The sequence below is a fragment of the Arvicola amphibius genome, chromosome 6, assembly GCF_903992535.2.
Source record: "Arvicola amphibius chromosome 6, mArvAmp1.2, whole genome shotgun sequence".
Classification (NCBI taxonomy): Eukaryota; Metazoa; Chordata; class Mammalia; order Rodentia; family Cricetidae; genus Arvicola; species Arvicola amphibius.
In genome coordinates this window covers 52,525,491-52,537,631 of record NC_052052.2, presented here as the reverse complement: position 1 = coordinate 52,537,631, position 12,141 = coordinate 52,525,491, and the positions used below count along the sequence as shown (strand labels likewise).

Here is a 12,141-nt window from a genome sequence, read left to right as displayed (position 1 = left end):
ATTCTTCATGAAACAAGTCAGGCATGGTGGCTCATGCTTATATCATCCCAATATTCAGAGACTGAGGTAGGAAAACCATATTCAAGGCCAGCCTGAGCTATAAACTATATATAACCTTATCTCCAATTAAAAGGATAAGGCAATATGAGTTCAAAATTCTTGACAATTTTTTAATGTAGAAAATTCTTACACTTCAAAAGATACAAAAACTAATTAACTATAAGAATGTAATTTTCATTATTTCATTCAAGTATTACCCATAGAAAAAGCTGATTAAAAAGTGAAAGGGGGAGCTGGAAAGAAGGCGCTTACCAAATAAGCATGAGGACCAAAGTTGGGATCATCAGATCCCACGCAAAAGCCAGTCAGACATGGCAGTCACTCGTGGTCACTCACAGGTCACTCAGTCACACACAGGAGGCAAAGGCAATCAATCTTCACAACATGCTGGCTAACTAACCTAGCCAATCACTGAGCTCCTGGTTCAACTGAGATCCCTGCCTCAATAACCAACACCTATATCATACCAAGAAAAAAATAATAAATAATTTAGGGGAGGCTGGGCATGATGGCACAAGCCCTTGATCCTAGTATCTGAGAGGCTGAGGAGATTAGATTTCTATGAGTTCTAGGCTAGTCTGGTCTACACAGTGAATTCCAGTTGGGCAGGACTACATAGTGAGAGCCAACCTCACAAAAATAGTAAGAATAACAATCACAATTTTTTAAAGTAGGAAGAACACTGTTTGTTTCCATTTCTGGCAATGCTGTATAAAAAAGTTTCAAAGAAATGAAAAAGAAGTACAGTTTTTTTTTTTTCTGGGGGTAGAAAGAAAGAGGGTCTAACTAGGTAGGTCTTGCCAGGTGAACCTACACCACAATCTCTTTTTACCTGGCCAAGCCTTCAAAGATATTAAGTTTGCAGTCAGAATCTGCATGATTCTGACTACTTACTTGTTAACGCTAGTTGAGAACATAAAAACAAGAGCTCAGAAGAAAAGGAACTAGACATGGCTTGAAAAAAATAAAATAGCACACACACCCTGTGCTCCCAGACGTCTTTGTACAACTTTCTTCTCAGTCTCCTATGGCTTTTAACATTCACACCAAAAATGCATGTAGGTCTTCTAAGAAGTTCATTTGCCAATCCAGAGATTTCTGTGGCAATACATACAAAAAAGATATTTAAAATGTACAGGCAACAAATGCTGCTTCATTAGCTGATGGTCCTTCTCTTCCTGTCTAAAAATAAAAGCCTCTGGTGGTAACTGGTTTTCCGTACGTTTCCATAACTGTTTTCTTTTCTTTTTCTTTTATTTTTTTTTTTTATTTTTTGGTTTTTTGAGACAGGGTTTCTCTGTGGCTTTGTAGCCTGTCCTGGAACTAGCTCTTGTAGACCAGGCTGGCCTCGAACTCACAGAGATCCGCCTGCCTCTGCCTCCCGAGTGCTGGGATTAAAGGTGTGCACCAAAAACAGCCGGCTTCCATAACTGTTTTCATCTATACTTGAGAAGTTCCTTTTAGCAAAACTCACCCTTTCACTCCCTTTTATAGACAGGGTCCTGCTATGTAGCACAGGCTGATCGGGACTTGCTCCCCTGCATCCTCAGCCTACAGCACTGGGATTCCAAGCATGCACCACCTCAGCTGGTTCTTGGATGCCTCTGAACCTGCAAATCCACTCCTTCATGACCTTTGCTTTCATCTCTATCTACCTATTTTAGTTTCTCCCAATGTAGGACAACATTAAATCAACAATGGCAACAAGATCAAGAATCAGTTGGTTAGCCGGGCGGTGGTGGCGCACGCCTTTAATCCCAGCACTCGGGAGGCAGAGGCAGGCGGATCTCTGTGAGTTCGAGACCAGCCTGGTCTACAAGAGCTAGTTCCAGGACAGGCTCTAGAAACTACAGGGAAACCCTGTCTCGAAAAACCAAAAAAAAAAAAAAAAAAAAGAATCAGTTGGTTTTTTTCTAACTACCCCTCATCTTAAGAATTCAAATGACCTCACCAACTTTTGTGCTTTATTCTGCTAAATGACAACAAAATATCTTAGGTAACTTTAAAAATGTTAGAAATAAAAAATAAGCCATTATCAATTATTTCTCCCAGTTTTAAGGTATGACTTGTAGACAAAAGAGACATGACAGACAGCATGGTGTTTGCCATACCTATGTATTGTAACATAATTAAATTAGGCTACAATATCACTACCCATAGTACATTTAGGATCTATTTTCTCGGATATTTTGGAGAGTCCAATCTATATGCTGATGTATAATCATGATGCTATACTATAGATCTCTAGAACTTAATCTGAGACAAAAACTGCCTCATTGACACTTTCTTCCCTTTGTCTAGCTACTAGACAACCTGCTTCTCAACTTGTGGGTCGAGACTCCCTTAGGAGTCACATACCTGATATCCTGTACATCATTACAATTCTTAATAGTAGCAAAGTTACAGTTATGAAGAAGGAAGAAAGTAATTTTATGGTTGAGGGTCACCACAACATGAGGAAATATGTTAAAGGATCACAGCGTTAGAAAGGTTAAGAGCAACTGATAGCATCTCTCCATTTTCTAGTCCCTGCAATTCTTTGACAGTTTATAGTCTGTTAGTCTGTCTGTAAAGGAAAACATTTTTAAACACCTACTCTAGTACATATATTTTATATTCCTTTTTGTTTTATTTTTGTTGTTGTTGTTGTTGTTTTGAGACAAGATTTCTCTGTATATCTTTGGTGCCTGTCCTGGAACTAGTTCTTGTAGACCAGGCTGGCCTCAACCTCAAGGAGATCCACCTGACTCTGCCACCTGAGTGCTGGGATCAAAGACGTGCACCACCTCCATCTAGCTAAATTTTATATTCTTATATTTATACCATTATAATTACATAGGCATTTCAAATGTACATATATAATCAAGATTAAAGGAAAATATTTTAAAATTATTAGCTTATACTATTAATTTACTATATAAATTCTGTCATTTCCTCCTATAATTCTGGAAATATGATAAGCATATATTATTGGTGACCACTAGTCTGAAATGCTGAAAGCACTTTTAAAATTAAAAGCTTTTACCACTTAGCTTAGCCACTGACAAACATTTTGTTCCTATTAAAACCAGCCTTACATATTATTCTTATTAAAGCCCGACTTTCAAATTCTTGAAATTCTTATTAGCATTTTTTTTTTCAGTGATGGGATCAAAGCCAGGGGCCTGCATATGTTAGGCTAGTGCTCTTCTACTGAGCCACACTCTCTAGCACTGCCAAGCAATCCTTAATGTTGTCTAGTATTCATTAACTCATGAATTCAAAAGCTAACCTAGAGCTATAGCTGCCAACTAGATTTAGTGTAAAATTTGAGCCTAAGCACAGCACAAATCTTATGTGCATATTTTTATGTATGTATGTATTTCTCCAATTTCACTTAAAAAAAGAATGTATAAGATTTCAAGTAAAATACAGCAAACGCCTTAGTGACTATAATTATATGTACTATATGGTTATATTATTTATTTGAGCACTTGGATTCCTGTAAACATATTTGAAATAATCATCAACTAGACTAAAGACAAAAATCAAGCAAACTTTTTTTTCTAACGTAACAAAAAAATATAGAGATAGCCGGGCGGTGGTGGCGCACGCCTTTAATCCCAGCACTCGGGAGGCAGAGGCAGGCGGATCTCTGTGAGTTCGAGGCCAGCCTGGTCTACAAGAGCTAGGTCCAGGACAGGCTCTAAAAAAGCTGCAGAGAAACCCTGTCTTGAAAAACCAAAAAAAAAAAAAAAAAAAAAAAGTAGAGATAATAGAAAAATAAGTTTGTATAGTTTGCCCTACCATTAAGCAAAGTAAGAAAACACATTAAATACTCTGCCCAAGTACAAACAATGTAGTAGGCACTAGTCTTTACAAAACCAGACAATTTAAAAGAAACTTCAAGGGCCAGACAGTCAAGCATTGATTGAGTTTGCTATACAACAGCACCACCAGGTGGTGGTTTATGCAATTCTCATTCAAGCACCTTCCATTGTAAGAGCTCCAGACAATCCAATGATACCTCTGATAACTGGAAATAAACTCCAGAACTCTGTGTAGTGATATTTCGGTCTACTCTACTTTTATAGTTATGAGAAATGCAGAATAAACTAATCACTTTTTTATTTAACAACTTTTCAAATGTTTTAGAATATAACAATAAGCCGGGCAGTGGTGGCGCACGCCTTTAATCCCAGCACTCGGGAGGCAGAGGCAGGCGGATCTCTGAGTTCGAGGCCAGCCTGGTCTACAAGAGCTAGTTCCAGGAGAGGCTCTAGAAACTACAGGGAAACCCTGTCTTAAAAAACAAACAAACAAAAAAAGAATATAACAATAAAACTCCTAACTCTTCTCAATAACCTGAATATCTACTTTCTCAAGCAATGTTTTAATTTTTTAACATTACAGCTTAAAGTAATGCAAGCATAGATCTTACTTTAATTTTTGAAGTTACAATATCTGTAAGCTACACACAGCCGCAAGACAAAAAATTTAAATACAGACCTGTATTTTAATATTCCTGAAAGTTCTCATAAGTCTGTAGGAAAATAATTCATTATACTATCAAAGATGGATTTAAAAGTTTAACAATGTTTTCTAAACATTCATTGAGTAGAAATTTTCATTTTCCAATCTATAGCACAAAAAGATCCATTTTTTTAAATTTAAATACATCATGTCTATTTTTAAAGCAGCACTAAGTCTTTTCAGCAATATAATAACTGATATTCTAGGAAACCTTAAGATCTCCAATAAGCTTACACAGGTGCATACTCATGTACACACACACACACACACACACACACACACACACACACCCACACACACGGTTGTAACTGATATTTCTCATATAACTACCCTCTGGCTGAAAATCATTATTTAAGAAATGATTTCCAACAGAAGAGTTAATGCTACAGTTCCAGTCAATCAAATAATATCACACCTGCATTTAAATATTTTCCTGGTAAAAGTAGATCTCTAGTGATTAGCATCAGTACAGTTGAGGTTATTTTATGAATTCAACATTCATCCTTAGCACTGCTAGTTTCAAACACACTATTTCCTATCAGCACTTGACAAAGATATACCAGCTTAACTGTGAGTGAATGTCCAAGTCCTACCTGAGAGAACTACTCAAATAATACTTCAGCCTTTTAGAAACTGAAAAAAAAATTCTTAACGGTAATATAACTACATGTTTGTTCCATATAAAAATAATAGATCATAATAAGATTTATCCTCAAAGTACAAACAGAAAATTCAGTGCTTCTTCATATTTTGGTCTACTGAACTTTAGAACAAACCAAATTTGAATGATTAATCCTAAATGGTCAAGCCATTAAAATCACAATGCATTTCCAAGGAGTATTATGTTCTTTTGTTTTGTTTTGGTTTGGTTTTTTTCTTGGCAGGGTTTGTCTCTATGTGTAGCCTTGGCTGTCCTAGAATTCACTATGTAGACCAGGCTAGCCTTGAACTGACAGAGATCCACCTGCCTCTGCCTGCCGAGTACTGGGATTAAAAACATGCACCACCACCGCCTGGCGCTATGTTTTATTTTTACTAAGCTTATTGTGAACAGAATGGCTAACTATGTACGAAAAGTTCCAGATATAACATTATATTTTCAGTATTTCACAAATTACAAATAGAAAATAAATTGTTCATTTAGAAAAGGGGGGGCGCTATCTTTGTGAGCCTGCAGGATTTCTACTTCCTAATAAACCACGGTTTTCTGGCTCAGACCAGATTAAGAACTCCACTACAATATCAATAGCCTGTTTTGCTGTGATTTTCCTACAATAAATAACATATGAAATCTAACACCTTTAATCCCAGCACTCAGGAGGCAGAGGCAGGGAGATCTCTTGTGAGTTAGAGGCCAGCCTGGTCTACAAAGCAAGTTTCAGGACAGCCAAAGCCACACAGAGAAACAGATCCTGTCAAGAATATATATATATATATACAGTTACTTATTGTAGGAAAATCATAGCAAAACAAACTATTGATATTGCAATTGGGTTCTTAAGAGCTCTAGGAGTCTGAGTATGGAGTCAAAATACATCTACCCTTAGAAAATTAGCCTTGGTGTAAACTGTGCACTGGAGTTTCTGGCTTCTTTTCTACTGGAAGCAGAATCAACCCGCCTTTTCTATTCTTCATAAGATATTATTTTCTGCTAGATAATCTAATAGCATACTCACACTCTCTGCTCGGTCAATAACAAGAACTTTAGGAACAAAGGAAAGTGATAATAGCAGGCTGAGTGTGGTGGTTATATCCCTATTCACAGCACTCCTGAGGCAAAGGCAAGAGGATCATGAGTTCAAGGCCAGCCTGGCTACAAAGTAGGATTCTATTTCACAAATAAAAAGAAAAGATACAAAAGCACTGTGGTCTAATTATATGTAAAGTGTAAAGAGGGTTAGATGATCATAATTATACTAACTGAAAACAATGTGTTTATAGCTTTTATTTTTATGACAAAGAAATGCTGATGAGCCGGGTGGTGGTGGCGCACACCTTTAATCCCAGCACTCGGGAGGCAGAGGCAGGCGGATCTCTGTGAGTTTGAGGCCAACCTGGTCTACAAGAGCTAGTTCCAGGACAGGCTACAAAGCCACAGAGAAACCCTGTCTCGAAAACCAAAAAAAAAGAAAGAAAGAAATGCTGATGAACCAAATCTCAGTTTCTGTCTGTGAGGATATTCAGTAGTCAAAGTACAAATATATAATTTTGTTTGGTTATTTATGAGCGTAATACTAGAAAATTCCTAAAAGGCATTGGACAATTCCCAAGAGCATCAGAAATATTAATAAATACCAATGCATTTTTAAAAATGTAGATTGTGTATATATTAAATATATATAACAAACTAAAAAAATATACATTTTCACATTGTTAATCAATTATAAGTAACAAAGTGAAGCTTCAGGACTTCGACCTAAAAGAAATAAAAACCTGCTTGTCTGTATTGAGTTCCTATAGATCAAGTTTTACAGAAATTTTAAGTAATTATTTCAATGAATATGAAAAACAATTTATAGTTTATCAGAACAATAAAATTTTTATAATAAAGATGAGAAGAATTTTTTATTTTTGGTTTTGGTTTTTCGAGACATGGTTTTTCTGTAGCTTTGGAGCCTGCTCTGGAACTAGCTCTTGTAGACCTTGTAGGCTGGCCTCGAACTCACAGAGATCCACCTGCCTCTGCCTCCCGAGTGCTGGGATTAAAGGTGTGCGACACTACTGCCTAGCTGAGAGAAAAAATTTTTAAAACATTGAAATTATTAGCCCTATTAACCTATAAGGCTTAGATGAATTAAAATTACCACTTTATATCTACTAGCTGGTTATGGCAAAACCAATTTAAAGAAAGCAAATTCTTCTCTAAAGAAGAAGTAAATAATGAAAAATATCTTGGCACAGGGAGGAGGGGTAGTTATCCTACTAAGTTATCATCTTTGTTCCACATATAACCCAAAGATACCCAGCTAACTTACCTCCATCTTGCAACTGAAAATACACAACAGAAATCACTAAAATAAAAACCATTCAAGATGGTAAAACCTTTCTGGTGGCATCTGTAGTCAACGACACAACACTCAGGTCACCCAGGAGCTAAGAAGACATGATAATGGACAAATAGGATATCCATTTCCCTTTCTGTAAAACAGGGTGAATTTTCAGACTGGAAATTTATTATTGGTAAAAACTATATAAAAATAAGTATTTGATCCATACCTTGTTTTGATTCCAAACCTTCTGGTTGTTTGTTCTCTCTCAGGGATGAAGCAGAATCTACACAGGTGTCTTGCCTAAGCAATAAAAATAAAAACTTTAAAAACCGTATTCAATCATTTAATGTCCAAGTTCTTACTTAGAATTATGTTAGGTACCAGGGAGACAGGATGGATTCCAAGCCCCAGGGTATAATTTAGTACTAGGGGACTCAAAACCGTGTACACGTGTTAGAAGATACAATTATAAAGTAATAATTTATGCGATGTACTTCTTTGTAAAATCAAGGAGAAAATCTAGGGGAACATGGATGCAATTTTTTCTCCCAAAACTCTGTAGGGTAGTTGATGGAAGAAATCGAAACTCACAGCAGTATCCAATAACTTCCCAGTTTTCACAGTTAAATGTAATGGGCATTTTAGCATTCAAATTACTTTAGAGTCTTCTAATTTCATACCTCAAATGCTTTGATGTCTACTGTATGTGGAAAATACACTTGGTTTGTTTTATATTTATATATATATATGTATGTATATGTCTATATATATAAATTCAAAGTAAATAGATTAAATATAAGAGCATGCAAAAACTTTCCCTGTACACCCTGTAGCAGAGTTGAACAGTGTTGTACCATCTCAGCGCTGATGCTACAAACACCTTTTCAACAGAGTCAAGACACTATTTGTGAATACTCAAGTGAAACAGGCATTGATCTCTCAAATCAGGTAACTATTTCCTTCTGAGAATTTTCACTGCTATCCTGGAAGAAGCATTATAGAAATAATGTAGAAAATGTTGCTAGTCACAAAACTATTTTATCCAGTTACAAGCAGCATAAGTCTTTCAAGTAACCTAAGAGTAAAACGGAGCTGCAAGCACTCCTTTGCCTAGTTTACTCTTTACAATCAATGTATTGGCAAGCAAGTGTTTATTTGTATTTAAGAATCGCTAATACAAACCCAAACGCAAACAGAGACTATAAAATCGTGTCTTTGGAACCAGGCATGGTAGTGCACATCTATAATTCTACCACATGGGAGGACGAGGCAGAAATAGCTATATCTACCTAAAAGAAATCCCTTTGGCTCTGCTACTAATAACTTCTATGAGATTTGTAGTTGCCATGACTCTTTGCAATCTAATGTCACCTACTCAGATTTTATTCTTTTACAATAATGACTGGCAAGTCCCAAGGAGGGCATCAAAAATTCTTCTTGGTAATTCAGGAACAAAATACAGAGCTTTGTAAGGAATGAAGTTAAAATGTTCTACCTTGAGCATGCCAGTAAACTCAGATATCTCTAAGCACTGATCAACCTTTGAAGGAAACATTTTATACGTCCTCAAATCGCACATAATTCTACACATGCATGTATCTAAAATCACAAAAATATGAATCTGTATCAAAATATGACAAAGCACCCCATTAAAATTTGTATTTTTATGTTTTTAAGTATCAATTAAGTTAATTAATATTAATATACCAAAATAACCACCAACAAAACATGGTATCACTGGTAAAAAGTATATAGGACATATATATAGTATAAAGTATATAAGACATATATATAGTATAAAGTATATAGGACATATATATAGTATAAAGTATATAGGACATATAATACTCCAAAGATGACCCAATAAAAATCTCTGCAGTCTAGCTGAGAATGTGTAGCCTATACAAATCATCAGGCAAACCTATCACAGAAAGATGTAAAAGGTTTTTTTAAGGGAATTTCAATGTTTTTAAATAAAGACAAAAGGCTACGGAAATATTTCAAGTCAAAGGAATCTAAGTAGCCATGTCAGTTAAATATTACAAATAACCTGACTAGAGGGGGAATAACGGCTGAAGGGAACTGAATCAAAAGAGAAATTGAAATACTGATAACAGACAGGATAAAAGTCTTTTATGAATGTCACATTTCCTGAAAGTGATACTCCTTTGAAAACACAATGTAGCATTTAGGGATAATGTGTCACATCATAATCTGACTTAAGCCTCAAATGTTCACACAGACACAAACTTACACACGTAGGTAGTAAGAAATGGCTCAGCAGGTAAAGGGGTTTGCCATCCAAGCATTAGAACCTGAGTTCAATCTTTGGAAGAAATGTAAACAAAGGAGAGGAAATACTTGTTCTCTGACCTCCACACATGTGTGCAAACACACATACACCATACACGCATACCCAAAAACTAAAAATTTTTTAAAGTATATGTATATATAAATAAAAGGCAAGTAAGGGGATAAAATGTTAATAAAAAGTAACTCTACATAAATGTTTGATGGATTTCTCCTTTACTAGTCCGATTTTTACAATGTATTTAGTCTAAAATTACTTCCAAATAAAATATTTAAGTAAAAATGTAATAAAAACTGATCAAAGTCCCTAAAATATTTCTCAAATAAGACTCTTTAAAGATTATCTACTGTTATAAACAATTTATTTGCATGCCCAATGAGAATATATATAAAATTCTATTTTTAGCTAGGTTTGATTAGGCTGTTGAAATCACACAGCAGAATTTCCGTAAGTAGCTACAGTACACCACCCTGTGGCAGAAACATGAAAAGACAGAATTTTTTAAAATCAGAAGTAGCTCTTAATGATTTAAAATTAAAAAGTCAGTATTAAGCAGAACATGGTGATGTATGCCAGTAATCCTAGTACTCAAAGAGGTAGGGACAAGGAGGCTGCCAAAAGGTTCAGGCCAGCCTGAATTACAGAGGAGACTTGTCTAAAAATAAACAGGCAAAATAAAATAAATACAAATAAAACTAATACTAGATAATTTTTCTAAGATGTAGATTTTACAATTGTCACATAGGCTTAGTTCTTTAACACAACTTAAACATTTTCACTAAACAGTAAAGAAAACAAGATTCAAAAAACATTTTAAAGTCTAAGAAAATTATAACATGCATATAATTTCATCTTTCTAGGTTCATGAGGGGTCTGAGTCTACTTTACGATGATAAAAATATGCTAGTTGGCCAAACTAGAAAAAGCTAAAAAGAAAAAATGCAATTTATATTTAAAGGATATTTGAATGTATTGAGCGCTTTAAAACTAAGAATATTAGAGCAAACAACTGGAGAAGAGAACCTAACTGAGAAAACACATGACAACACCAGTTTAGACTAAGAATTCTATAATGAACTTTGTGATTCTATTTAAAACAAGAATAAGCTTAATTTCATTTTTACTTTTCTAATCCCCTTCTCCACCTGTATTCTCTTTAACACAGCTTAATCTACAATCAATGGCCTTGTTATAAGAGGACTCTACTTGCAGCCCTATTCGTAGTTCTCAACTGACATAAATCCAACTTCCTTTTACATGACACTACTCCTTTAAAAAAAAACAAAAACACATAATTTATTGAGTCTTTGGGAATTTCACATCATACATCCCAATCCCACACATTTCCCAATTCCTCCATATCTACCCTTCACCCTTGCAGTGCCCCACAAAAGAAAATAAAAAATAAAAGTATTAATTTAAAAAAACACCTCATTTCACTCCTCCTTCTCTCCTGTCTCTCCATCACCTCTTCATTCATCTTAGTGGCACTGGGGGCTGTGGTGTGTCACGTATTATACATATGCCTTTTTGTCCAAACAACTTTACTTGCAAATGTTCATTGTAATGAGTTATTGGTCAGGTCCAAGGCCTCTGGTTTCTGGTACACTATACATACTGGACCTCACCAAAACTCCCTCAGATATCCTGCTGTTGCAGTCATGGAGATCCTGCAGCTATGGTTCCACAGGACCAGTACCTTCGAGAGATGAAGCAGGTCACAGATGGGGTAGATGCTGGAGTGGGTCAACTCAAAGCACTGAAGTGGCCTGGGTGGTAGCTGAGTTGGTCAGTCCAAGCCTCAGCTGGGATCAACCCCCTCAGGCGAGGTGTGGCGACAGCTCCCCTGCACCCATGCCATCCTAGGTCAGGTCTCCCAAACCCACAGTGAGGGGTGAGCCCATCTCTCCAGAGTGCAGGGCTAGCTCTTCCAGGTGAGGGATGGAGACAGCTCCCCTGCACCCTGCCATCTTGGGTCAGGTCTCCCAAGGGCACAGTGAGAGGTTGGCCCATATCTCCCCAGTGCTGTGGGAACTCCTTCCACTACTTCAGCTAATAGCCTTTAAGATACCAGCCCACTTGGACATGGTCTCTTTGGCTTGAAAAAGCGGTGGTAGCCATGCGCTCCCTCTCTTGCTTTGGACTCCGTTTCTGGCTACCAGACTCTTTTCCTGGTAGTAAGGGCTGATGTCTAGGATGGTGATCTTTAAGTTTTTCCCTTTAAATAAATAACCCTTTTATTAGTCATAATTCCAAACTGGTGTGGGA

The 12,141-nt window shown here is 36.3% G+C and overlaps 1 protein-coding gene across 1 annotated transcript in view; it reads right to left on the bottom strand.

Annotated features, from left to right (window-relative positions):
• Nucleotides 1-12,141, bottom strand: part of Caap1 (caspase activity and apoptosis inhibitor 1) — a 54,530-nt gene that overhangs the window by 11,094 nt on the left and 31,295 nt on the right. Inside the window, exon 5 of the mRNA XM_038335286.1 lies at nt 7,789-7,862. Coding sequence (XP_038191214.1) covers nt 7,789-7,862 — 74 coding nt within the window. The remainder of the gene's footprint in view (nt 1-7,788; nt 7,863-12,141) is intronic.